This window comes from Patella vulgata, chromosome 2 (genome assembly GCF_932274485.2).
Source record: "Patella vulgata chromosome 2, xgPatVulg1.2, whole genome shotgun sequence".
NCBI classification, from domain to species: domain Eukaryota; kingdom Metazoa; phylum Mollusca; class Gastropoda; family Patellidae; genus Patella; species Patella vulgata.
In genome coordinates, this window is record NC_065880.2 from 72,756,288 (window position 1) to 72,783,729 (window position 27,442).

Sequence of the window (27,442 nt, forward strand, 5' to 3'; positions counted from 1 at the left end):
ATGTGAACGTCAAAACTGCTTATCCGGACACGTAACCCTTTTAAAATTTGGGGTTAATTTTTTTGATAGTTGATTCCCATTACTTTAGAGGTCTATACAATGAATGACCCATGTGCTGTACTTGATAACAAAAGGTAATTTTCACCTACATGTACACATAATTTTTATAAAATAAAAGTCTGGTTTTATCCAGACACCGCATAATACAGCTTGGGACACCAGTCTACATTTCCAGATGAAGATTGAGGGGTTTAAGTTGTTTGAAAACGTATCACATAAATTGAGTTAGTTGCTCAGTCCTAAGATAGAAGATTTTAAGGGATTTTAACACAAAATAAAGCAGTTTTATTCTCCAAAATATTATCTGGATTGAAACTTTAGGGTATTTTATTTTGTCAGTTTGCTTGCCCGTAGAGGTCTTGAACAGTGAGAGGAACCGGAGAAAACCCACGGTAAGGCAGATGACACTAAAAGCTTGATATTGAAACCATGCCACTTGACTCATTGATCTAAAGGTTATACATTATACCACTTGATCACCCAACCCCCCGGAATCGTTATAGCAAACCTAGTAAAATCATAAATATACACATTTTAATGTTAGTATGTAAAATTATTCATAAACTATTTTGGAGCTGAGTTTAGAAATAAACAGAGTTTCCATACATTCTCGATTCAGCAGCTTTTCTAACTTTTTTTTTCTCGCTATCATTCATATCTGAAATACAGGTACATACAGTTTAAAATTAAGCTTAAACAGCTATCATTTGTGCTATAATATAAAAAAATCAGAAATATCTGACATCACTAGAGCCCCTGATTTATTTCATTATCTCATCATCAACGGAAATGACTAACTGTATACGTATGTATATCCCCCAATCTTCAAATAAAACAATATTTATGGACAACACGATTATTTTACACTGCAACTTTCAACAAGATATCACAAGTTGTTACCATGACATCAACAAAATTAAATAAAATTAAAAGGAGAAAAAGGTATGAATATATATATACCAAGCAGTGTGATCTATCCAATGGAATGCAAGAACAGCAAACTTGAGCAGCTCTGACAAGCTGTTAAATCTTTCAATGTTTTTTAACTTTAATTTCAAAACATAAAATTTTAATCTAAAACAATAAAATTAGTAAACAAACCTGTTTTCCGTCTCTTTGATTTTGATTGATTTGTTCCACACATAAAGTCCAATAATGATGACTGTTTCAAAAGTTTCCTTTTCTTATCGGACATTCTGACATATTAGCAACATCCTAAAAAAAACATTTATTAATATTTCCTTTGTTTTGTTTATTCTACATTAACTAGAAGGACTGGTGTTGGAAATGACCACATATGCTGCACACAGACTGATGCTGAGTTACAGACAATGAAATGAAATTAAATAAAATGGGGTATAACGTTAGCACCAACTGGCTAAAGAAGACAGGGATATGCCACAAAGTGTGTTATTTAGTAAATTTTGCCCTGACACTAAATCAGACATACCCAGTGAAAACTAACCGATCACTGATTTTCCATTTCATGTTTCATAAATGATCTGAGTTGTTTCATACCATTACAAATAAAATACATCTATAGGCTATTAGACGATAATAAGCTTTTTTGATTTCCTAATGTAACATTGCTTCTAATTCAGAAGTACCTGAATCTATAATCAGACCTAAAGCAAAACCTATCTAGCTTTTTAGCACTGTAGATATTTACTTTAGTAAAATGGCACTGTCTTCATTTTGATTTAGCCTACTGTCTTTTATAACTTAAACAGTGTTTAATACAATGACAGTGGAAATATTTCTCAGCTACAAGAATGTCGATAAAAATGTTACGAAATTTTTGATGTGTTTGTTTACATTGGAGCCCTTTAGTTTCACATGGCAAACTCATTTTTTGTTTATATAACCTCTTAAAAGTGAGATAATTTTACACATTATGATAAATTAAACCCAGCCACCCGCATCTAGCAACGCAACTTTCTGATAACTACAAATATTAAATTAATCAAGAGTGTTTTAATCACTGACTTGACATAGTTACGATGCATTATGCATGCCCTAACTGAACACATAGGCCTTCATGTAATCTACTAACAACAGTAGGACTATAGTCTAACCATGTCTTTTGTTTTGGACTTCAAATGAAAATTCCTGTCAAGCAACCCATTCGATTTGAAAGAGGTGATTTCTCAGGTAGGATAATGGTTAATTGTAGTTGGGTGTGGCAGATATTGAAAAAATACATATTACCGGTATATAATTATATATTATAGTGCCGTCAGTCGTCAGTAGGGAAGCAAAGGAAAAAAAAAAGAGGCATGGATTGACATAGATAATAATAATTAATTTTTAAAAATAAAATTAAAAGCTAAAAAGACAATTAATTAAAAACATAAGTTATGTAGCCTACTTTACAAACCACTACTTCTACATCTTTCTAAGAATATGTTTCTATTCTCCAGAAATCTACCGTGAGTTATATATGATAGGCCTAGTAAACTGAAAGTAGAAGCAAGCAAGTTCATCAGAATGTAGTCTCAAACTTGCTCAGCAAAATAACCATACACAACACGCAGCTGTACGAAATTATTATAGTTCAATTATCCTACCAAAAAGCTGAATGTATTTAATTGTTTAATATAATACTATTTTGGTTTTACTTACAAACCATCTTTCGTAAAAAAATTTCATTCTTTCTAACGGTATCGTAATAATATTGTTCACTTCCGGTTGAGTTGCCTCGTTATCGCCCTTTTCCGGACGACCACCATTACTGAACAAAATGGTATGTCTAGGTGTCTTTGAAATCAAGGATAATCGAAGAATTAATAATAAATCCTGGACTGTTTTTCGCACATTTCGAATCCTACAACATTAATAAAAACCAATATTGATTATTGTGGCTCGTTATTCTGGTTTTAGTAGGGAAAATTGATGTTAGAAAGTTGATGTGTTCCATGAAAAGCATGTAAACACAACCAACTGTAATTTTAGTTTTGCAAAAATAATGCCAGATTGAAAATATCACCAGTTGAAATGAATTGAGTTATAATGACAATTGTAATAATGCACTTGAATATACAATATTATTTTTCACCGATAGGACATCGAATAATAGAAAGTAGGCCTGGTTTGAACATCGAATTAGAAACCTATCTCTCTTTTAGTCACGCAAGTTGCATTGCAAGATGCAACGAAATTTCAACAATATAAACAACATTGTTATCAGAGTACTTCCCATGTTAAAGAGAAAATAATACATATATAATATGGCCATGTTTTGATGGGTAGAGCCCCTCCCCTGGCACCGTAAATATACTGTTCAAAAAAAGTAGGGGATATTTGATTTTGGGGGCATAATACTAAAATATGCAAATGACTACGAAAAAAGTCACTATAGAACCTAACAGAAGAAACATTTCCAGTTACATGTGACGCCCAAACGCACCAATAGTAGGGTGACCCACCATAAATAAATATCTCCATATATCTCGACAATTACGCCACAATATTTATATATATGCCAAGCCTCAAATCAGTTTCACACAATTATAGTCACTAAAAAAACGATCATGTTGTACTTAATAAGCTATGACCATTAATCATGTATAAATAATAGACTGAAAACTGGTTCCAAGAGTCGTCCATAACATCCAGACACTTTTGTGTAAAAGATAGGTTACGTGCCCTTGTTTTGAAATTAGTCTCGCTTAACTAGCCTATCGACCATTCTACGTCTGATTGACAGGTCGGGATAATCAAGACTACTTTTTTACGAAACATAACAGAAAGCTAGAACAAGAAATTGAATTTAGAAATAAGCACGTTAGGTAGCTCAACAATCGTTTTAAGAAGCTTGTAAAAGTAAAATGAAACTACTGCTGGTATCATGTTCCTGTCTAACCCGAGTGATTCAGAGATATTATTTGTACTAAACCAAAAGATGCCGCTCTTAACGGTACAGTTAATGATAAAGCGATTTAAAAAATGAAACAAACGTAATTTCTAAATCTGCTGTAATAACCAAGAAGCTTAATTTTACTGCTATTCAAAATCGTCAACAATAAATTTTTTACGGCTGTAATAGTTGATAGATTTGTAGAGAATTGCACGTGCCATGGCTATTTATAGTATCATACTGTCAGAAAGTTGGTCTCGGCACGGCGAATGTGCACGCTTCAGTGGTAGTCTCGAACTATCAGCGGTGGACTGTATTTCTGTGAGTACATGGGTCACCCTACCAATAGCTACCGCATGGAATGCAGGTGATGCTTGGGATCATCATGGGGGTCCAACCCAAGATTTGCACGACTCTGACTTTGAATGTTACAGTCATTGTGGCATTGAATTCCAGGGTGGAAACATCAGTTTAATTGTTTTAGTGACCAGAAAACAAATTTTGATATGCGTCGGCTTACCCAAAATGAAAGGTTACGTGCCCTTGGCATGCTACAGATCGGCACAACACAGGCGGTTGTGGCGCGGACGATGAATGTTTCTCAGTCTGTCATAAGCAGGCTATGGTCCAGATACCGTGATACACAATCTGTACAGGACAGACCACGCTCAGGTCGACCAAGGGCGACAACTCAAGCCCAGGATCGATTTATCCGTACCTTGGCCTTGAGAAATCGTGTCAGACGATTCGGAATCGACTGCATAGGGGTCACCTTCGCGCCCGACGTCCTCGTGTGATCCCTTGTTTGAGAGATCATCACATTCAGGCAAGACGTCGTTGGTGTAGGGATCGTCAACACTGGGATAATCGACGCTGGAGCAATGTGATGTTTTCAGATGAGTCAAGGTTCACTGTTGATTTTTTGGACAGACGTAGGAGGGTGTGGCGTCGTCGAAACGAGCGCTTCCAAGACGTTAACGTCATCAGACATGATCGATTTGGGGGTGGTTCTGTTATGGTGTGGGGAGGCATCACTGTTGCTGGAAGAACGGCTTTACATGTTGTTGCAGGGCGTGTTACAGGCCAGTACTACCGGGACAACATCTTGGCAGTCCATGTTGTGCCGTTCGCACGTCATGGCCGCCGTTTCATCTTCCAGGATGACGACGCAAGATGTCACAGGGCCAGGATCGTTACAGGTTACCTCCAACAACAGAACATCACCACATTACCTTGGCCAGCACTGAGTCCCGACATCTCCCCCATCGAGCATGTCTGGGACATGCTTGGACAGAGGTTACGTCAACGTCAACAACGTCCTGCCAATGTCCAAGAACTTGCTGCTGCGTTGCAACAGGAATGGGACAATCTGGACCAAAATGACCTTAGACGTCTCATTAGGAGTATGCCACGTCGGATCAATGCTTGTTTGGCAAACAGAGGAGGATTTACCCGTTACTGACTTGGTTGTGATGCTGTGGTAACTTTGCTGTTTGACCCCCGGGTATCATTTTACCCTTATAATGGTCAGCCTGTGCCTTACTTAGTCTAACGATCATTTGGAATAAATCGATGAATGTGAACTTCATTTCATTTTGTCATTTGTTTCTTCGTCAGTTTCATTAGGTGACTTTAATAACACTTAAAAATCAAATATCCCCTACCTTTTTTGAATAGTATATTTCAAGTACCGTAGTTTTATGGCTTAGTAGACCTAAATACTAATAGAAATTGCCTGTGCACTTTCCACGTAAAAAATAGAAAATCATATTCGTAATCATAATAATCCTAGTCATGTGGCCCGGTTTTGATAGGTAGAACCTGTCGCCTGGTTAAGTATCATGAAATAATGTTACCGTTAGATTACAATAGAATCTATGTTGTCACTGTATATTAATAATAAAGTGATAGAAATAGGCCTAGATATCAAAGCCAAACTACATTTACACAGTACGGTACTTTGATGTCACTCTTAAGTGCTGGGTACTGCTGCATTCACGATACAATATGTATTGTGATTCAGGTGCTACGATACGATTTGTATCATGATTCATAACCAGGTCAATATTTTCCAAGAAAACAACAGGATAAGTGAATAATTGATATTTTTAGTCCTGCTAATGTCGGAGAAATAAAATTATTTTTTTATATCACAATATTGATATGGATCAAAATAGAGACCAAAACAATTTAAAGATGTTTGTGTGACATGGAGTGACAGGTTTTGTTACTGAAGTGCCCCCCCCCCCCCAATAAATCTACAGTTGTTTATGGTCTGTAGGTATATGGCCATAATTATATGTAAAATGTTGGTATATTTAGATTTGTATAGTTTATATGGCTTCAATTAGTATCACCATGCAAGGTTTGCTAATTGGTTTTGACCAGTCTACAAATCAATTGGATTTCACATGTGGGAAATTGTCAGTTATAAATAAAAGGTTGGGATTGAAATTTAACACCAAATATAACTTAACCCATGTTGCAAATCAAAATATGAATGGGTCAGAAATTTTAAAGGAATGGCAATGAGCATTAATCATGGTTATTAATGATAACCATTCTTCAGGTCCCAGGTTTGATTCTGGAGATTGTACATTGTATAGTGGAAGTTTTTTCTGCATTTCCTACCAATTATTCCTTTCCTCTTAGTACACCGCATGGCATATATCTTCATTAGTCCTGTTTGTGCAGAAAAGTAGACTAATTATCCCCATTTTTATTTCCATCTATGAATACAATATTTTTTTATATAATTTTAGAGTGAAACGACGTCCGCCACAATCCGTACAAGAAAGTACTTGACCAACCGCCTGCTATGCAGAAAACAGATGGTAAGTAGAAGATCAGTTAGCAAGAGTCTCCAATAACCAGAAACCATTCGGCAATGGTTTTCTGATGAAGTTTTTCGAAAATTAAATACTCAGTTGGTTTTGTATTTGTCATTGTATAAACAAAATATTTGATAATTTCTTTGTCAATATTAACCCTTTCACTGTGTATACCCGGTAGTACCGGGTATTATAAAATGTCGGTATTCTATTTTTTTCCTCTTAGCCCAACCTCATGCCCATCCCAACACACAAAAAGACTTTTCATAAAAGCTTCCATAAGTGTTGCTTGGCATTCAGTTCCAACCTCCCTTTTTTCCTCAAAAAAGGGTCTAGCACAGGCAGTGGATTTACGTCTAGCATTGAAAGGGTTAAGTCTTGATTAGAGAAAATAGGCATTGTTTTCCTATGTTGTCATTCAACCAAAACATAATATAATGTTTAAGCCGCTTAACCAGATATCAAATGAATGATTGAATTAAAAAGTACAATGACGTCGCCGCCGCCATCTTGGAATTGGGAGATCCTATCAAAACCCAAAGTTAATCGTTACACAATTGCACAAGAAACAAGCCTGCCAAGTATATCAATTGTACTTGAATAAGCAAAGCCTTAGGCATTGAGTGTCGCCCCCAAGATGAGTAGCGTTTGGGAACCAGTTCCTGATCCAAAATATGTATTGCGCGTGCACTTCTTCATTAGCCCAGTCGGTGCAGAAAAGTAGGATGTTAAACCTTATTCCCTTTACCATTTTACTAATGTAGAATATATATTTTTTTATTTATCAGGTTGTGGATATAATCCATCCAGGTAAAGCCACAGTACCCAAAACAGAAGTTAGAGAAAAACTAGCTCGTATGTTCAAGACAACACCAGATGTTATTACGTGTTTTGGATTTAAAACGAAATTTGGAGGAGGAAAGACTTCAGGATTTGCCCTTATCTATGACAACATGAATGTAGCCAAAAAATTCGAACCTAAATACCGATTAGTGAGAGTATGTATTATATTTGTCATCCATCTTTTAGAAGTACTGGTATTTTAAAAACGTTGTTCACATAATGACAGAAAATCCTCTTCAATTCCAGTGATTTCTATAAAATGGAATGTTTGGAGGCTAAAGTTATTTAATTGTATGTGTCTGTCTCACTTTTTGGGACACAGTAACCCAGCTAATTCAGGTAGAATGTTAATATATGGGGCAGGTGTTCATAAGGTAAATGTCTTGACTGAGTTTGATATTGAGCATTTTCTGCTTCGGGTAAGCAATTTGATTTGTTGATGCGTTGGGACACGATAACTTTGATTCTGATCTAGTGAGTGATAATTGGTGTATGGTTTCATTACATCAATACTTTGGCAAAGTTCAATATTATGAGGATTTTCTGTAAGTGTGAGCGATTGAACTTGGTGTAAACATAAATGAGTAAGTCATGAATGAAATTCGTCTATTTTGAAATGAGGATTTCAAAATCTGATTAAAACACAGATCTAATTTCGTTTTGTTTTTTATAGTTCAAATTTTTGTTTTACTTGTCTTTACTACACTAGGATCTGGAAGAGTTGTTATATAACCTGCATTCTAGTTGATGTGAGGGATTAGCCAATGAAACATATTGTTGTGGCGAGTTCTTGGCATGCGGTGCACGGAACTGTGGGTATCCCACTAGAAACATCAACGCTGATTGGTTAATTAAATGTCTGAAGTCATAGGCGACCTTCCACTACAACTGGTCAGATCTTTATGTAGTGGAGGCAATCGAAAGTATAAAAAAAACGAAACGAAATATAGATCTGTAATTTAATCAGATTGGAAGATTCAGTACAAAGTCACTACAAGAGCATAATCATAATTGAAAGTGAAACAACTCTTGGGAATGTTACAGGAATACTTAGTCCAATGATAGACAATATGTCTTGCATATGATTTTTCTAAGAAAACAAAAATTCCTACCACAACAAATGTCCTAAAACAACCTTGTTTTAACTAGTAATTTCATTCTTGTAGCAAGGGGCAATGACAGTAACTAAACGACCTGGTAGAAAACAGCGCAAAGAAAGGAAAAATAGGCAAAAGAAAGTCAGAGGTACAGCCAAGGCAAAGATTGGCTCTGCTAAAGATAAAAAGGTATGTAAGCCTGCAGACTGAAGTACGGTACAGTACCCCCCCCCCCCCCCCAAAAAAAGAGAAAGATGTACGATGGTATTATATGGACCAGACAGAAACCAAGCATGACATCATCGCCGCCATCTTAGAATTGTTAGGTTATATCAAAATTCTATTTGCGTCAATCAAAGAACAAGCCTGACATGTTCATGATGGTCTCACTTGAATTGCAAGAGTCTTCAGCATTTTATTTTTTAGAAGAGCCTCTCCTGCAATAAGCACATGTTGAATTTTTGTCCCCCGCCTTTCGAAGAAAGCAGGGGACTATTAAAATGGGTTCGTCCGTCTGTCTGTCCGTCTGTCTGTCCGTCTGTCCGTCCGTCTGTCTGTCCGTCACACTTTTTGGGACACAATAACTCTCTTCGTAATTGAGCTAGAATGTTCAAACTTGGTGTATGTGTTTATTAGGTCAATGCCTTGATGGAGTTCGAAGATGAGCATTTTCCGCTTAGGGTAAGCAGAGATAAGCAATTTGATTGGTTGATGCTTTGGGACACGATAACTCTCTTCCTAATTGGGCTAGAATGTTCAAACTTGGTGTATGTGTTGATTAGGTCAATGCCTTGATGGAGTTCGAAGATGAGCATTTTCCGCTTAGGGTAAGCAGAGATAAGCAATTTGATTGGTTGATGCTTTGGGACACGATAACTTTTAATTGAGCTAGAATGTTCAAACTTGGTGTATGTGTTTATTAGGTCAATGCCTTGATGGAGTTCGAAGATGAGCATTTTCCGCTTAGGGTAAGCAGAGATAAGCAATTTGATTGGTTGATACTTTGGGGCACGATAACTCTCTTCCTAATTGAGCTAGAATGTTCAAACTTGGTGTATGTGTTGATTAGGTCAATGCCTTGATGGAGTTCGAAGATGAGCATTTTCCGCTTAGGGTAAGCAGAGATAAGCAATTTGATTGGTTGATGCTTTGGGACACGATAACTTTAGTTCTAATTAAGTGAGATTGATGAAACTTGGTGTATAGATTTATTATATGAATACCTTAACTAAGTTCGATAATGAACATTTTTTGCTGAGGGTAAGCAGAGTGATAAGCAATTTGATTGGTAGAAACTTTGGAACACAATAACTCTCGTTCTAATTGAGGTAGAATGTTCAAACTTGGCATAGGTGTCTATTAGGTGAATGTTTAAACTTGATGTATATGTAGATGTTCATTAGGTGAATGTCTTGACTGAGTTCAATAATTAACATTTCGAGCTGAAGCTAAGCAGAGCTAATCGATTTCATTTGTCGATGGTTTGGGACAAGATAATCTTGATTCTATCTGATAGAGAGTGATGAAACTTAGTGAAAAAAATAAATGTGCGATTAATTAATATGTGTCATCTATTTATTTTGCAATTTCGGCGGGGGACATCAGCCTCACTGTTGGCTTGTTATCCCCCAATTTGTCCCTATAGTATTTGCATATTATTCAACCTATGTGAATTATTTAAAATAGTTCTGTTACTGGATGAGTCTGTCCATCTTATTAAACAATTTTAGTCTATTCTTAAACTTATGGTAATACAAATCTAATAAAAGGTCAAGGGTTTAATATAGATGATTAGATTTTAATAATTGTTTGCATGAAAACTTTGATCTTGATATGTCCAGGCCATTTTATTTCCACAAAAAATGTCCAAAATTGCCAAACAAAAATCGCTTGGTCTCGGCAGCTGTTATTCATGCGTACTTCTTATCAACTTCTTAAGCTCTGTACCGATGTCATTCGGGATCACACAATATTTTAATCTGTAATCATTTTCCTTCGCATTCCCCCCCCCCCTCCTTATTTGCTTTTAATAAACACCAGTTAACTTATATTGTGGGGTTTTAGATCATAAGGTCTGTCATTGACTCCAGTGACATGAGTAGGGTGGCCTGTCCAACCTGGTGGGTTTTCTCAGTGTCCTCCTACTGCTAAAGATGCCAACTAGCAACGGATTGTTGAAAATTATTCTTGAATTATGACTTGGACTAATCACCTGTGAAGTGTTCATTACTCCTGAATTAAGCACTGTTTAACCCTAAACTGAGAATACCGGGGTTCAATGTTTGACAAGTCTTGCACTAATGTTTATCCATAATCAGTAATACTTAGGATAAATGTACTAATGTGGCACATAGATGATTTATTTTATTTATTTTTTTCAGTAAATGGAGTTGTCTAGCCTACACCTCTAATGAATATTTAATAAATTTTTATTGGAGGAAATTGTGTTTTTGTTGTTTATGACCCATTAACATCTTGGGAGCCATGGAGTAAGGTGCCGTGGCTTACTAAGCAGGAGGTCCAGTTGTTGGATGTGAAATTGCATCAGAATGGTTCCCCCTTCTAAGTGGTGTAGGATGGGAGGGCCGGGCAAGGAACACTGTCTAGTCGATCTGATAGGACAAAAAAAAAACCCAGGTCCTGTGTACATGTTGACTTGCACATAAGATACCTTGACAGTTGGAAATCGAAACAAGAAAAGGCAGTGGTTGGTTAAAATATCAAAGAAGTACATGTAGTGGGTGAATGGCTCTCCTACTTTTCATGTTTAGGCGAGGGTGAGTGATAACTCTCCTTTAAAGGCAAGATCTGAATAGGATTCATCTGAAATCAGAAGTTGAAAATGGGGATCCAGTAAATAAGACTTCTAGTGATGGACATCTTGCTATGGGCAGGATATGCATCCTCTTTTCAGAGGGAGCAACAATATCTCACTAACCAGGAGGACCAAGATTTGACTGCAGTGTAGGCTGAAAGTCCCACAGGATTTTCCAGCCTGGTTAAACCCACAGGATTTTCCAGCCTGGTTAAACCCCTTTTCATTTCATTAGTCTTTCTAGAACACCTGATACCTCTTTCCTTTTCAAGAGTTCACATATTTAACAATCTTAAGTTTGTGTTGTTGACTCTTAAAGTAAACCAAACCAAAACATGGGTTTGTCAACAAAGTCCTGTATTGCAAGTTTCATAACAATCTAGTAAGAATTGTGTCCCATGCTTTGAAAGTAAAACATGTGAACAGACATGTGTAAGCTTGGGTGAATGAGCCTTGTCTGGTTAAAGTATATTATATTGCAAAAGGGGCAACCAAAAAATTACACACTGTATTTGCATGTGGAAAATCGCCTTGCTAAGAACTCTTGAAAGATTTCCAATAGACTGTTGTGATCTTAACCATTGGATGCAAAACATGCCAAAAAATACATATTTCTAAGCTAAATATGTTAAAGAGAATCTTTCTATTTGCCAATCCACCTATTTATAATTGTTCACCAAGAAAGGGTGAACACTACTGGATTTTACGGGTAAGTAATGGAAAATTGAAGGCATATCAAAATAACCTATGACAGACCAATTAGTTGACACTTCGTAAAAGTCCACTTATTTAAGGCGTTTTTATCGAGTTTGTTAAATGCCTAGATTAGCTGTAAACATTTCTTGTGACTGGAAATTGTTCAGGTGACTTAGGGTAATCACTTTTGAAATTGTCAAATTCGCTGATTAGGGTAATCAATTTAAATTAGATGGACGTTAAAGATGAAAATTGATTATATGCAAATCTTTCTCTTATCAGTGGTCGATAAAAAAAAAAACCCAAAAACTTTAGTCACTTTGATTCTACAATTAATTATTTCATTACAAATACTTTCTCGGTTAAAAGGATTAGAACAAGATGATAGGCTACTAGAGGAACACATCTAATAGAGACATTCGATAGTTCTCCGGAAACCAATAACTTTACTTCAGAACGACCTTGTGGCATACACCTGATGATACATACATTTTCAAAGAGTACGGTAAAAGAAGAAATTACCTATCAGACCCGTTGCCCGGGGGGGGGGGGGGCATGCCCCCGCCCTGAAAAAATGTCCCCCCCCCCAAAAAAAAAGGTTGCCGACCATAGCTTTAAAATACCTACTGTAGACTGTGCCCCCACCCCACCCCCACAAAAAAACCCACTGCCCCTCCGCAGTCAGCAAGCAGGCTATGGTCCTGTTACCTATCGGTTAAATCGGTACCATAAAAAAAAATAATTATTAAATAACAAACCAGATACTCAATCTTGTTTTAAATAATTTAAAAGAAAACCCTCACCTTGCCATTTTAATGGTTTGTTTGCCTCCAAATATTATACTCTGTAAAAATTCGTGAAAATATTCAATTATTTGATAAGGAAGCAAACAAACGAAAGTAGAATTTTTCCGTAGTCATGATTGTTCAGACTTTTCTCCCAATATTCTCTTGGTTAAATATAGATCATTAGAGTAACTCCCCTTGTTAAATTCTTAGTTATCTCGGTACACGTTGCAGAAAACAAATAACAACCGCGACAAGACGACTAGGCCTAATGTACATGTAATCGGTTACAATTTTCTGACATTTGAGGTTTTGGAATCATGCAAATATTATGAACCGCAATTAATTCTTGTAGGTACTTGTATTCGCTTTTTGAGATAGCGCAAATTATTTGTTAATAATAAGGAAGAAAAGTAAGCGCACGTACTTGAACTTTTCATAGAACAATTTTACAATGTCACATAATGATGTGATAATGTCAGTAGGCCCTACCCTGTTCGTTGTTATTTCTGGATCATGATAGTTGCAGGAAACTAAATGGCTCCGTCTGGCAATAACTGGCCTCAATCACTCTGTCATTAATTGAGCCAAAAAGAACACATTTTATCTTTACAAGTTACAAGAGCAATTTATAATTGATAAATAGCTGAATAGGCCTATGGCAAATAAATCCACTAAAACAAAGTGTTAGTGCATATTAATTCAATTGGGAAATGAAGCCAAGTGACAAGTTATTAACATTTTAATTCGAAACCTGCAGAAAAGGGTAGTTAAAGCACCTGTTAAGACAATAAATGTGTGATTTAGATTGTGACTGAAGTAATTATGACTGGTGATGGCGAGTGATGCTTTCAATTGAAAAACATTGCCTTTTTGTATTTCTATATGGCTGTTTTCTACCAAACAGTATATAATATAAGCTACCAACGTTTTATGTGGTATTCATTGCAACACAAATATCCATTTTTGCAAAGGTAATATTTAGGAAGTTGACTTTAGACTAGACTATAATCTATACACTGCACAGACATTTCATCTTTATTACACATTCATTGAACAAGCATTACGGTTTATTTAGCTGTTAATAGTGTTAAAAAAAAGTTGGTGACAAATTAAGAAATTTTTATTGCTTTCAATGGATGAATAATGTTTTGACAAGAAGATTACTGATTTTCAATGATTATATTTTTTTCAAATTTATTATTTATGTTCTTTTAGTGTACACAGTAAGCTGAAAACATAAAAATGACTCCATCAGAAAATAATTGGCCTTATGTTATCAATCTTAGTAACAGTATTATTGGAATATCTACATTGGCTATGCCATACTGTTTTAAACAGGTGAGTTTGCAGGAATCCTTTTACCCAAGCCAAAATGATTTAAATTTTATTTGAGAAAACCAATTAATATTTTACTTCCCATTTGTTAATGAGAAAACACTCACTATTTGTCTTCCATATAAAAAAAATATCACTTACTTGAGACTTAATATTTAACAAGATCCTGAAAAACTAAAAATAAAATTCTGACTTCATCAGGAATTTAAAAATTTAGACTCTAGGTTACTGTTAGATTTACCATTTTTGACAAGGTAACAGCTCAGCTCCAGTAATTGCCCACCTGTTGGTTTTCTAGGGAACTGTATCAAAGGTATCCTCACACTCTTTCACATGCTTATTCCAATTTGTTCAAATAAAGTTGACCAGCGCAATAGGAGCAGAGCGATGCCAACTTAAAGGGGAAAATCTAGATCTTCTCCAAAACCACTTAATGGAATTCTTCCAAATTTGGTAGGTAAACATTCTGTAGGAATGTTGCTTTTAGGTACAGGTAGGTGTAGACATTTTGCAAGGACAGAGAACTTATTAGTATATTAATTGATTGCCTCATACAATGCACCAATGGGTTTATTAGTAAGTCCACTTAGAATAAATGTATATGTAAAGTTGTCAAATGATATAATTTTATAGTTTTTTTCTTTTTCCTTTACAGTGTGGTATTGTTTTGGGTATTTTGATATTGCTGTTCAGTACATGGTTGACTTTGGTGTCTTGTCAGATTCTGATGAAAGCTGGCATAACATCTAGAAAGAGCTCTTATGGGTTCTTAGGTAATAGTAGACTGTTTTCTGTGGAATCTTTTTTTCTCTCTAAATTAAATCAAACCCTAACCCTTAATTAAAAACTAAGAATAACATGAACTAAGTAAAATTAGTTCTAAATCTCATGGGTAATATAATTACTTCTAATCCATTGAAATATCTGCCATCCGATGATCTAGAGAGTCGATTATGGACTTGTCATGTTAATAAATGCCTAAATAATACTTTATATAATATTTGCAGCTAAAATAAAGACCTACAATAGGCATATTCAGCTCTTACATAATGCATCTTTAATATTGAATTGTTAGAAATTGGTCATTATAAGTGATTAATAATAATTTTAGTTCCAAAATGACTTTCTTCCTAAATTGATTGACTATCAACAGGTATTGCTACTTTTGTATATATATATAATTTTTATTTACAGCCTATTATACATATGGTGTTTCTGGAAAATTAGCTGTAGAATTGGGGTAAGTAGAATTATAAATTCTTTCTTTCAATTAAAGGGGCATTATGGGAGATTAGATAAAGAACTGGCAGTTCTCACTATAATAGTTAAAAACTAGATAATGTAAAGGGAATTTGCTGAAAATATCAGTCAAATTGATCCACTCTGAACCAAAATATTAGCTTTTAAATTTTCATCATTACTGAAGTCAGTACGATAAAAAACATAGTCTCGATTATCCTTTTTGGTATCAAATCATTAATGGACTTTAAGCGGTAAATCGGTAAATATTGCAGGCTAGCGATGACATCAAGAGTTAATTAATAATTTAGATAACATTTCAGGCCTAAAGAAAGACCTGCAATAGGCAGATTTAGCTCTTGCATATTGTATGTTTAAGATTTTCTATTTCCAATGTCGATTTCATAAATCTTTAATGTAGTCTTTTAATAATTCTGTAAATTCAAATTATGCTGAAATAAAGCTGTGTAAGATTATATTAACAAGACTTTCATATTAATTATAGAGAAAAATGACATGTTGGGGAAGTACTATTAGTATTTGCATTGTGAACCAGTGGAACACAATAAGTCACTGTTTAAACAGTATACTCAATTCAACAGCCAGTTGTCATATTCGTCTCTCACACCTTTTTTTTATCACCATATTCACTGTAGTTGAAGTGCTGTTGTACTGTTAATTTCATGTAAATTGGTTGTTACTAAATTCTGCATTTTTGTTTTTCAGTATGATTGGTCTACAGATTGGAACACTAATAGCTCAGATAGTAGTTATAGGAGATTTTGGTCCTGCTATTTTATCTAAGATATTTGCCATAGAGGTACATAAATTGCAGTCTGATTCCTAACAATTCAATATGGTCCCCGCCCATGTTAAACCTGATTCTGTTTCAATTAATTACATTTCCAGATAAAGAGAGAGCGGCAAACAGTAATACAAAAAGTTCTTCTCGATCATTACATCGTTTTTAGAAAAATTGAAATCCGACAGATCTGTCATAAATATTATAGTGGATTGACATAAACAGATGTGTCATTTCCAGTTATTAAAGTTTCATTATATCAAATGAATCAATTATCATTTTATATTATTTTCAGAATTCGTCCAATTTACGAATAGGATTGATAATGTTTTTATGTCTGTGTGTTGGTCTACCATTGGGTTTATTAAAAGATTTAAGAGCTGTTAGTAGAGCTAGTACAGTGTGTGTGTGTTTCTATGTTATATTTATATTTTATGTAAGTATTATACAACTGTCTTCTATTTTGTTTTGGGGATGGGGGGGGGCATTGAGTGAAGTAGCATGGTTTTGATTCCCCGCTTGTATGTGACAAGGAGTAGGGTCGCCTGTCCAACATCATTGGTTTTCTCTGGGTCCTCCAGTTTCCTCCCACAGCTAAAGACCCCTACACGCAAGTGAATTATTGAAATAAAACTGAATCATATGTTAGTCCCAAAATGACCTAGTTTAAGACCAGTGGACTTTAAACTCTCTCTCTAGCAGCAAAATTTCCCTCGTTGCACACTGCATGGTGTATGCCTGACTTCATTCGCCCGATAGTAGTAGAAAAGTAGGACGTCAAACCCCATTTCATTTCATTTTTAACAGGTTTTATCATTGTCTGCACCAAATTTATTAAGCGGAGAATGGTATCTCAAGGTATCTTTCTGGAAAAACGAAGGAGTTTTTGGAACGCTTTCTATATTTGCTTATTCATTTGGTTGTCAAACGTAAGTAATATTAATGTTTTTATCTCCACTGAATGGTATATGTTTTTTCCCAGCAAAATTAGTTAGACTTCGAGATAATTTCATGAAACTTTGTACACATTAACCATGTACATAAATTGTTACTTTCCCAAGATGTTTGTACAGATTTGATTTCTCTTTTACCACCTAAATTAATTTGACTTTGGACCCGGGAATTATCATCCATTTGTATTTTTTTCTTGATTAAATATGTTAATTAATCCATTTTAATACATTATATTGTAGGTTAAGACTTTGAAAAATCAATATTGTCTGAAAAATGCATAATAGGGATCAACGACTTAAAATATTTATATGAACTATCACTTTATTTATTTGGCTTGTGTTTTCAGGCAGTTGTTTGTTTTATATGATGCCTTACCAGAACCATCATTAAAAGCTGTAAATGGTATTACCAGTAGTGCTGTTAATTTATGTGCTGTAGCTTATTTGTTGGTAAGTGTGTTTACTCACTTCACTTTGTTTATTATTTCTTCAGGGTTTTCCAAGATTCTATGCATAGTGTCATCTTATTGTTAGAATTATTTGATGTCAACTGACAGACTTTCGCCATTCAGGGGACAACCACAGTCAAGACCGGTCACATTATTTCTATAACATCTTTCTGGTGAAGCATATTTTTATTTATTTATTTTTCATTTTGAGGGAAGCCTGTGTCGTTGCAGGCCAGGGACTGTGGAGCACAGTAGACGTATGTGTCTGACCCACGGATCCATTCTCTTCAAATGTCTGTGTAGTTTATCTTGTCCACAGTTTTGTCTAGTCAGTTTTGTTTGTATGTGGTGTGGTTCTCTTGTACTTTAAAGGACAATATTGGTGCCAGTCATTATCACATATGTGTTAAGAGCTGGTTAAACACATTCCAAATATACTTTTAACACAGAGATCATTGCTACAATAGCTGAGTAATACAGGTTTCCCGTATCGGAAGTGACGAACGCCAAAGGAAAACACGAGTCACCGCTCAATATAACTGACTGAAGCGACGATTGATAACATATATATGGCCGAATTTCTGCTCACTAATAATTCCTTTGAAGACCAACAGTTGTTGTGTGAGACTGTTAGAGGATATCTGACAATTGATAAAAAGAATTGACTGCCACTAGATAAGAGAACACGAAAGAAAAACAGAAAAAGTCTGTGCATTACCGTGTTTTTATAAGGTATAGAATGAATATAAACAAGGGAATGTAGGGACTATTTCTATTTTTCTCGTGTTCTCTTATCTAATGACATTCAATTACTTTATTGAATTGTCAGATATCCTCTTACAGTCCCATATAACAACTTTTGGTCTTCGAAGGAATTATTAGTGAGTAGAAATTCGGCCGTGTATCTGTTATCACTTGTCGCTTCAGTCAATTATATAGAGCGGCGACTCATGTTTTCCTTTGGCGTTCGTCACTTCCGATACGGGAAACCTGTATTACTCAGCTATCGTAGCAATGATCTCTGTGTTAAAAATATATTTGGAATGTGTTTAACCAACCCTAACACATATGTGATAATGACTGGCACCAATATTGTCCTTTAAATTATTCACTTAGGTGTTTGATAATTCATCTTGGATCATCTGTGCTGTGCTGCTCTCTTAGTCTAACTTAGTCACTAGGTTGAGGGAGTTTAAAAGAAACTTTATTTATTCAATCAGTGACTTAAGCTAAATATCTTGAAATTTATTCCTTCTTTTATATAAATACCACACACATTATTTTTCAGATGGGATTTTTTGGATATATTGCATTCCATGAAGATGACATCACAGCAGATATAATCAAACGCTTTCCGCAAACTTTTATTGCTGATTTGATGAAACTTGGTTTTGTTATTTCTACTGCCATTACCATCCCACTGATTATGTTTCCATGTCGTGTCAGTCTGTACAATTTACTCTTTTCTCAAATCCATGTAAGTATTAACTTCGTATACTAGTTTTTGTATTTTATTTAAGGGCCGGGGCCGGGGGGGGGGGAGTCGCCGAACAGTCTATGTCATTGAGTTAAGTGGCGTGTTTCCATCCCACACTTGTACATGACAAGGAATAGGGTCACTTGACTAGCCTCATGGGTACTCTCTGTGTCCTCTGGTTTGCTTCCACTGTTAAAGGCTCATACGTGGAACTGAATTATCAAAATAAATTTGTACCATTTCAAACTCGAAATGCCCTTTGTTTGTGACCATTAAGCCCAATTTCTCTCTCTCTTTATTAAAGAAACATATAACTTGAACTCATTGTTATCCATAATATTTGACAGTAAAAAGATGATTTATAATTCTATATTGGTCCATTTCAATCATTATTGATGTTATCTTACTGTGAATATATGGGCTCCTAATATCCAATAGTTAAGCACAATAAACATTTTAAAGTCAGTTCCTAACCTTGGGTTCTCTGTTCACAAATCCAGGTAAGTAAAAAACTAACATGAGGCAATATATATATATATATTTGATCAATACTAATTAATTTTATTTTGTCATTTGAGTTTGTTTCAACATTCAATACATTTGACCAATTTCTTTTACACATAGCTTTATGTAATTCTAATTTCTACTTCTGTCTCTTTCAGTACAAACCAAAGGGTCATGATGATATGCCAGCACAAACACATATTCCAGAAATACATTTTAAAATTCTTACCTTATTCATTGTAATTGTTCCTATGATTGTTGCTATTATTGTTCCAAATGGTAAGATCATTTACTGAAAGAAATATAGTGAACTAGAACTGGTAGTTTATTTCAAAATGTGACTATCTCTGGCACATCATGGCAGGCCTGTAATTTTAAACATGGCTTAAAGATGAAAAGCACAAAATTAGCAGGTTTTTTTTATTATCGCTGTTGAATCTTGCTTTGTATATTTAAGTAATTTTTAACCTTTTTTTTTGAAAATCATTGTTATTGTGTACTGATGTCAATTTTTTAAATCATAAATGCATATTTTGCATACAGAATTTAAATTTAGATACGGTTGTGAATTGTCCACAAGGGAGAAAAGATTAAAATATAAAGTACCTTAAAATCTGGTCAGTGATTGCTAATAGAAACATTTTTTTTTTATGATATGGCTTGTATGAAAAATACAAATACTATAAATTGTATTTTCAGTTGAGTTTATATTAAGTTTTAATGGTGCTACTATGGGTACTCTGATGTGTTTTATATTCCCAGCCATATTTTTTCTGAAAGTCAATAAAGGGGAATCAAAAGGTTTGGCACAGGTAAGTTTAATTGTTTCTTTGAAACACATTAACCTTATTTAACATAAGTCTCAAAGCTAAATAAACAGTACTTGTACAACCAACAAAACGGTCATCCATTGGACTTTTGTAATGTTTGCCATTGCAGTACAAAATAAGATAAAGCTTGCCCAAAAAGTAAATGAATGCTATTCATAGCATCAGGAGTTGGATCTGAGAAGGAAAGTTCTGAAGTGTACCATTGGCAGCATATAAAAGACCCCCAAGCAGTTGAAAATAAAAATCAGAGCAGTCCTTAGTGCTCCTGTCTTTGCAAAATTTCTCTCATAGCAAACTGCATGGCATATGCCTGTCATCATCCGTCCAATTGGTTCAGAAAAGTAGGATGTTAAGCCCCATTTCATTTTATTCATACATTGAATAGTGGGGTTGGGTAACTGAATGGTATAGCTTGTTTTGCCACAGATCATGAAAATTAAGAAAGCTTTGACAAGTATGATCGCCTACCTGATGTCATACACCGTTAAAGTGACTAGATGTGAATTAATAAAATAAAGATATGCAACATTTTGTAGATTTTATTTCATTTTTCAGATTGTTCTTATATGTGGCGTTACCATCATGTTGATTAGCACCTTTAGTTTACTGAATACTGTAGAGAAGGGACATGGACACCATATAGCTAAAGATACAGTAAAAGATATTGTTAACAAATTAGATATACCTGATAAACAAATAGAAAAACCTGAAGTTAAAGGTAATCACCAATAAAAAATTTATCTACTTTTTGTGCAATCGTTATTGCAATATATTGTGAAATTTGGTTTTCGAGAAAATACAAATTTTTATACATCAGTATTACTGTTTATATATAATTTTGTTTTTGTTTGGATTTTCAGCATCTATTGAGAAGGATGATCAAAGGAAGGAACCTGCTAATCCACAAGCACCAGATGATGATACAAAGGTAATTTGAATAACTATAAAAGGATCTGCAGCGCATTTTGATGGATTTAACCAAATTCAACGAGCAACTTCTTTCCATTTTGTTTTCATTTTGAAGCCGGTATTAATACAGGACTGTACAAGGCAATGAATGTTTACTGCTGGCCCCAGGATCTGTTCACTTTGAAATATATGTTTGTTGTTTATAACTGGCAATATCTGTGTATATTGTTTCTTGTCCATGGGTTTGTCTTGTGGGTTTTGTTTGGTGCACTTGCGGGGTCAAGAGGATAATGCATACTGAGATTTGTTCTGATTCACTTCAAGGATTCCAACCATAAAAATAAGATTTACTAATATAACGATGGAACCCTAAAAACTAAATAAACCCCCTTGGCATTGAGAGTTTGGTAAGGAACAGCACCTAGATGTTTGGATAGGATGAAAAAGTGACGTATCGTGCACATGCCGGGTTCACATAAAAGATCCCTTGACAGTTAGAAAGAGTAGGCAGTAGCACTGCTAGGATGTTAAACCCCATTTCATTAAAATGAAATACTTTAATGGTTTGTATTGGTATATTATAGTTGAAAAGCATCAAAACTGTTGGAAAAGATTCGACTTCAAGGAAGAAGAAAAAATCTGTCAAGAACGATGATGGTGTTGAAGAAGTTGGTCAAGAGAAAGAGGCTGTTGTAAATGAAGATGATGTAAAAAAGAAAGACACCCAGCAAGTCGAGGAAAAACTTAAAGAAAAGGAGAAGCAGATTGAAGAAACAGCTCTAAAACAGAAAGATTTATTGAATAAATTAGAAAAACAACAACAGGAGTCTAAGAAGATTTTAGAAGCCCAAAAAGAATTAATGGAGGAGTTAAAAGATCATAAAAAAGAGCATGTGGATAGTAAGGTAATAATGCAGCGTTTGATCTATCATTAAATTAATACAATCTGATAATGCTTTGATCGTTTAGAAATGCCTATTGATATATTAGGGCATAGGTCTCATTTATAGCATTAATTTTTTTTCTCTGATAATTTCTGTGTTGAATTTGCTCTCCCAGAGTACTAGCAAGGAGTATTGTTTTAATATATATGTGATTACCCTGACAAAATTCACCCTTGATATGCACTAGATGCTCTTACCAAAAATGCTCTGACAAGTACCTCTTTACTCAAGTGTATCGCTAGTAATAGTCTGAGGAAATTCTTTATTCAATGGCTTCTATTTTCTTTTTAATAGATTTTGGGTCAGAAGGCAGTATTACATGGGGATCATCAATCAGTTCTTGCACAAGGTCAAGCTGGTTTCAAGTCTCCTCAAAACATTCTTGCACAAAACCTTCCCTTGGGTAAATCAGTACAGAATAACCTGGGTGGACAAGTACCTGTTCAAAACAATCTTGGTGGTCAAGTCCCTGTTCAGAATAACGCTGGTGGTCAAATTCCTGTTCAGAACAATCTTGGAGGTCAAGTTCCTGTTCAGAACAATTTAGGTGGTCAAGTACCGGATCAGAATAACCTTGGTGGTAAAGTACCGGTTCAGAATAACCTTGGTGGTCAAGTACCGGTTCAGAAAAACCTTGGTGGTCAAGTTCCTGTTCAAAACAATCTTGGTGGTAAAGTTCCTGTTCAGAACAATCTTGGAGGTCAAGTTCCTGTTCAAAACAATCTTGGAGGTCAAGTTCCTGTTCAAAACAATCTTGGTGGTCAGGTTCCTGTTCAAAACAGTATTGGTGGTCAAGTTCCCATTCAAAACAATCTTGGTGGACAAGTACCTGTCCAGAATAATCTTGGTGGACAAGTACCTGTTCAAAACAATCTTGGTGGCCAAGTTCCTGTTCAAAACAATCTTGGTGGACAAGTTCCTGTTCAGAACAATCTTAGAGATCAAGTACCAGTTCAGAATAATCTCAATGGTCAAGTTCCTGTTCAAAATAACCTAGGGGGTCAAATTCCAGCACAGAACAATCTTGGTGGACAGGTTCCAGTTCAGAACAATCTTGATGGACAGGTTCCTGCTCAGAACAGTCTTGGTGGTCAGGTTCCTGTTCAGAACATTCCAATTGGAAAATCACAGAATCAAGTTCCGGTGCAGAATGTTGTGGTAAATCAGGGAGCAGGCATGAACCAAGACAATGTTTTAAATAGAGGTAGGAGAGATGTAAAAGAAACAATAAAGATGAAACAAGAAACTGAAACTGGTAATGAAGATGATAACGAAGAAGTTGATGATAATAATAATAATATAAAAGAGGATTTACCTGTAGATGTGGATGTTAAAAATGATGAAATGAGGAGAAAATTACGTAATGTTGACGATAATGTAAATGGTTTACTGTCTAGATCATTGCTGTCAGTTACCGCCATTTCAGATAAAGAGAAAGAATGAAGAGCATTAGATACTGTCAGTATTTACATATACTGAGATGTAATAAAAATGCACCATTGATTAGACTGGAAGTGCAGGCGAGACGTGACTTCCACAATGTTGCATCGATCTTAGCTTTTTAAAAGCCACATTTTATATCCATTTTCTGCACCATAAAATCGTGATTTGCAACATTCCCATTCTGTCCAACATTCAATTTTTTGTGTTTGAGAGAATTGATCTACAGTGTGCTTATGTGATAATGAAAATAACATTCTCACGTGTTATCGTGGTGATGTGATTTGTATCAAGAAAACAAGATATGCAATCATCAATTTATAAAAGTGGTTCGTTTTATTGTGTCTCAGTATATAGGGACTTTGTTTTCTTTCTGAAATCCATTCCTTTCCTTTGTGAAATTGAGTAATCATCAAACTCGGATAATTTCATTTTCTGAGCACTGCCACAATTGTGAAAAACAGTAAAACAAACACACGGAAACTAAGGAGATAATACCCTACACTTGCAAGCCATCAAAAAAATATCATATTGAGAAAATGATGTGCAATTGTGTTTATATCTGTATATAAGATACATGTATATTTGTCCCATCACTTTTTTTAGATTGTATTATTTTGCTTTATAAAGACAAAAGGATCCTAGTTCTAACATCACTCATCAAAAATACTGATAACATATCCGGTATTGGAAGATGTTTTTTCAATAAATGTATTTGCTGTTTCTTAATTTGTAAATTATTGAAATATTTTACATTTTTAAAACTTAAATTCTAGATGCACATTAGGTTCTTTGATTGATACTGAAAAGGAGAATTTCAATCATAGAAGAGAATTATGTACTATATTTAAAATGCATTATGTTAGAGCTAAATCCCATAACCAAATGTCTAGACCATTGGATGGCTGTTAAAATGGATATCAAGACATTCTTTATTATTGTAGAAATGGTACTTGACAATTGAGACCATATTTTCAAAACTTCAAACACTCATAATTTTACTTTTATGTAATGGATCTTCGATATTACCTATTGTTAAACACTGATATAAACCCATGTAATACCATTAAAAGCTTATAAATCTCATGACTATTCAGTCAATTTTGTCTACATAAATATCAGGAAAAATTTAGTTGTAAATAAGTGTGGTTTAATGGTGGAGAGGGATACATTAAGTTATATATTGATACTGCATGAGGGTGTCGACCCAATAATTGTATCATTATATTATGTAATGTCTTGCTTGAGACACTTGACATGAAATACAGATAGACTATCCTGCACGTGCATTTCAATAAAATTGTTACAAGATTCCATTATGTCATCTTGTATAAATAATGAACGATTGGCACAATGCCCATACATTATCTGAAATAATGGTATGCCAACATTAAAAGATGATATCGCATCTTTATTTTAAAATCAATTAAGATTGCACTAGTACTGTGACAGTTTGTTGAAAAGTAAAAAAAAAAAAATGAATCATTTTGATCATATATTTTTATAATTATTCCTCAAATAGAAATACTTAACCTGTTAGTATAGTATTGAGAAAATATATATATATATATTTATTATATTATTAATATATTTTTGGTTGTATGAATATTTTTAGTAACAGTTTCCTATTCCATGTAATCACTGTTCTGTGCCAATAAGCACCCACTTGTTTTTTTTAAACACTGTTTAAAGCATCTCCTAACATATTTCATCAAATACTGTACATTGACATTAGGGAAAGTAGGATAAAAAGAAAGAACATAATATTTTATTTTGTGAAGAATATATATGTCAATATTACTTAGATCATTTATATGCTATAACTTCACATTGGAGTAGATCTAAAATGATATAACTATATTTTGTTACAGATGTACCTATATATTATTTTTAATTAAATGAATGGTGTTTCTGATTATTTTTATTTTATGGCTGTCTATGTATAAATGTGCCATAAGTATTCTTACTTGGTTATGTGCAATTAACATTTATTTTTCATCTCATCATTTGTCCACTTCACATTTAGCGGATACTTTTTTTTTTGTACTATGTGGGCCACATTTATTTCTTTGTTTCAATCTGACCTCAAAATAATGATTTTCGGTGTACTCAACATTTTGAACTTTGTATAAGACATAGATATGAATAAAAACACTGACAAAATGTTTACTGTCAAATTTAAAGCCTAAATTTGTTTGATATTGCCTGCGACAGGTGCTCCTATTTCCAGGCTTAGTTGCAATCATGAATATTATTCAGCTATTGATTTGGAATTATCTATTCTTGTACAGGCTATCATGAATAAAATCTATAACTGATTATATTTCTATATATTACATGTAGTTTTATATCAGAAAATAATACTTTTTATTATCGGGTTCTCCCGTATGGTCAAGTGGTCTGTCAAGTGCTGGGGTCACCTGCCAAACTTTGTGGGTTTTCTCTTGTTCTTTCCACTGCTAAAGACCTGTACGACCAAGGGAATTTTTGAAATAAAATTGTGGATGTTAAAACCCATTTCTCTCCTGCATCCAACAGGTGGTTGAAATTAATACTCTCTTCTGATCAAAACTGAGAGTGGAATTCGATTCATTTCAATTGATGTAATTCACTTGATCAACATAATAAAGCCATGTATAAGAAAATTTTGTGTTCTCATTGGGAATTGAACTATTGAAGGAGAAATGGAGTTATGTTGCAAATTGTCCCAAATCGTCGGTAGGCAGACGAAGTGACTTATCGTCAATAGGTACGGTAGGAAGATAAGTCACTTTGCCTGCCTACCGACGAAATGTGCCATACTCACTACCCCCCCCCCACACACACACACACACCACTTCAAATGAACTTCAACATCCACAATAGCTATTTATCAGCCTGAGAGAGGTTGGCTTGTTTCACAAACACAGACCTGTAGTGTTTAAAATCCTAATATATTATTATCTCTGTTTGTGAAATAGCTTTATTTAACATTCGCCTTCACCCGAGTCAAATCTCAGCCAATATTCTGCACCAACTGGGCTAATAAAGGCAGTGGCTTGTATTACAAACAAAACAATAAATGGTAGTGCATATTTGTATTTATTGTATATTTGCTAGTTGGAAAGTCGCAAAGCAGAAAATATACTGTCGCACAATTTAACATAAATGGATATATTTATTTAAAACAAAAATACTAATGGTCAAATATAATTTTAATTAATCTATATATAATACATAAAGTGAGGTCTGTCTAATTCTTCACATAACATAAGCTTGGTTGATCTTATAAACTCCACCATGTCATTGACATCTAAACTTATTAATGGTACTTGGCATGGCGATGATTTGCTGAAAGAAAAGACAAAGCTAGTAGTTTCTGATAGTTTTGTTTAGAATCAAAATCTCTTTGCTCAAGGGAGATAAAGAAATGTGTAACATCCACTTGGCACTAGGTCATTTTGGGATTAACATAAGGTAGGAGTCTTTAGCAATTGGGGGGGAACTGGAGAATCCGGAAAAACTCAACAGGGTTAGACAGGCAACCCTACTCCTAATGACGTACAAGCTTGGGATTGAACCAATCCACTTGACT

The 27,442-nt window shown here is 34.6% G+C and overlaps 2 protein-coding genes across 9 annotated transcripts in view; one reads left to right on the forward strand and one right to left on the reverse strand.

Annotated features, from left to right (window-relative positions):
• Positions 1-13,114, reverse strand: part of LOC126810759 (poly(ADP-ribose) glycohydrolase) — a 39,113-nt gene extending 25,999 nt beyond the window's left edge. For 2 of the 6 annotated variants that reach the window (XR_007675289.2, XM_050536003.2), the window contains exons 1-3: positions 2,683-2,769; positions 1,162-1,275; positions 667-718 (exon numbers count right to left, since the gene is read on the reverse strand). Coding sequence is in view for 3 of the 6 variants with exons in the window: in XM_050536003.2 (XP_050391960.1) it covers positions 667-718; positions 1,162-1,255 (146 nt within the window). In the remaining 3 variants the exon portion in view is untranslated. Of the gene's footprint in view, positions 1-666; positions 719-1,161; positions 1,276-2,428; positions 2,518-2,682; positions 2,770-13,001 lie in introns of those variants that run through there. The other 4 variants (XM_050536006.2, XM_050536004.1, XM_050536008.2 and 1 more) reach the window with 4 other exon arrangements.
• A 102-nt stretch (positions 13,115-13,216) lies between these two features.
• On the forward strand, positions 13,217-26,513 carry LOC126810757 (putative sodium-coupled neutral amino acid transporter 10). Of its 3 annotated transcripts, none has more exons than XM_050536000.2 (15): positions 13,217-13,957; positions 14,202-14,324; positions 14,977-15,094; positions 15,516-15,561; positions 16,287-16,380; positions 16,658-16,798; positions 17,170-17,291; positions 17,663-17,765; positions 19,053-19,241; positions 19,904-20,024; positions 20,445-20,557; positions 21,131-21,293; positions 21,436-21,503; positions 22,069-22,389; positions 22,723-26,513. In XM_050536000.2, the coding sequence occupies exons 2-15, from the start codon at positions 14,229-14,231 to the stop codon at positions 23,869-23,871; spliced, it is 2,844 nt and encodes a 947-aa protein (XP_050391957.1). In that variant the 5' UTR covers positions 13,217-13,957; positions 14,202-14,228; the 3' UTR covers positions 23,872-26,513. The 3 variants fall into 3 exon arrangements, with proteins under 3 accessions (XP_050391957.1, XP_050391958.1, XP_050391956.1); XM_050536001.2 differs by having other exon boundaries at positions 13,217-13,338; XM_050535999.2 differs by having other exon boundaries at positions 13,217-13,334.
• The last annotated feature ends 929 nt before the right edge of the window (positions 26,514-27,442 follow it).

Excerpts from the sequence above, each read along its gene's own strand:
- LOC126810757 (XM_050536000.2), top strand. The coding sequence starts at position 14,229 with ATGACTCCATCAGAAAATAATTGGCCTTATGTTATCAATCTTAGTAAC. Across the intron at positions 17,766-19,052 it reads GTGCTGTAGCTTATTTGTTG|ATGGGATTTTTTGGATATAT; the intron begins GTAAGTGTGTTT and ends ATTATTTTTCAG. Across the intron at positions 21,504-22,068 it reads CACCAGATGATGATACAAAG|TTGAAAAGCATCAAAACTGT; the intron begins GTAATTTGAATA and ends GGTATATTATAG.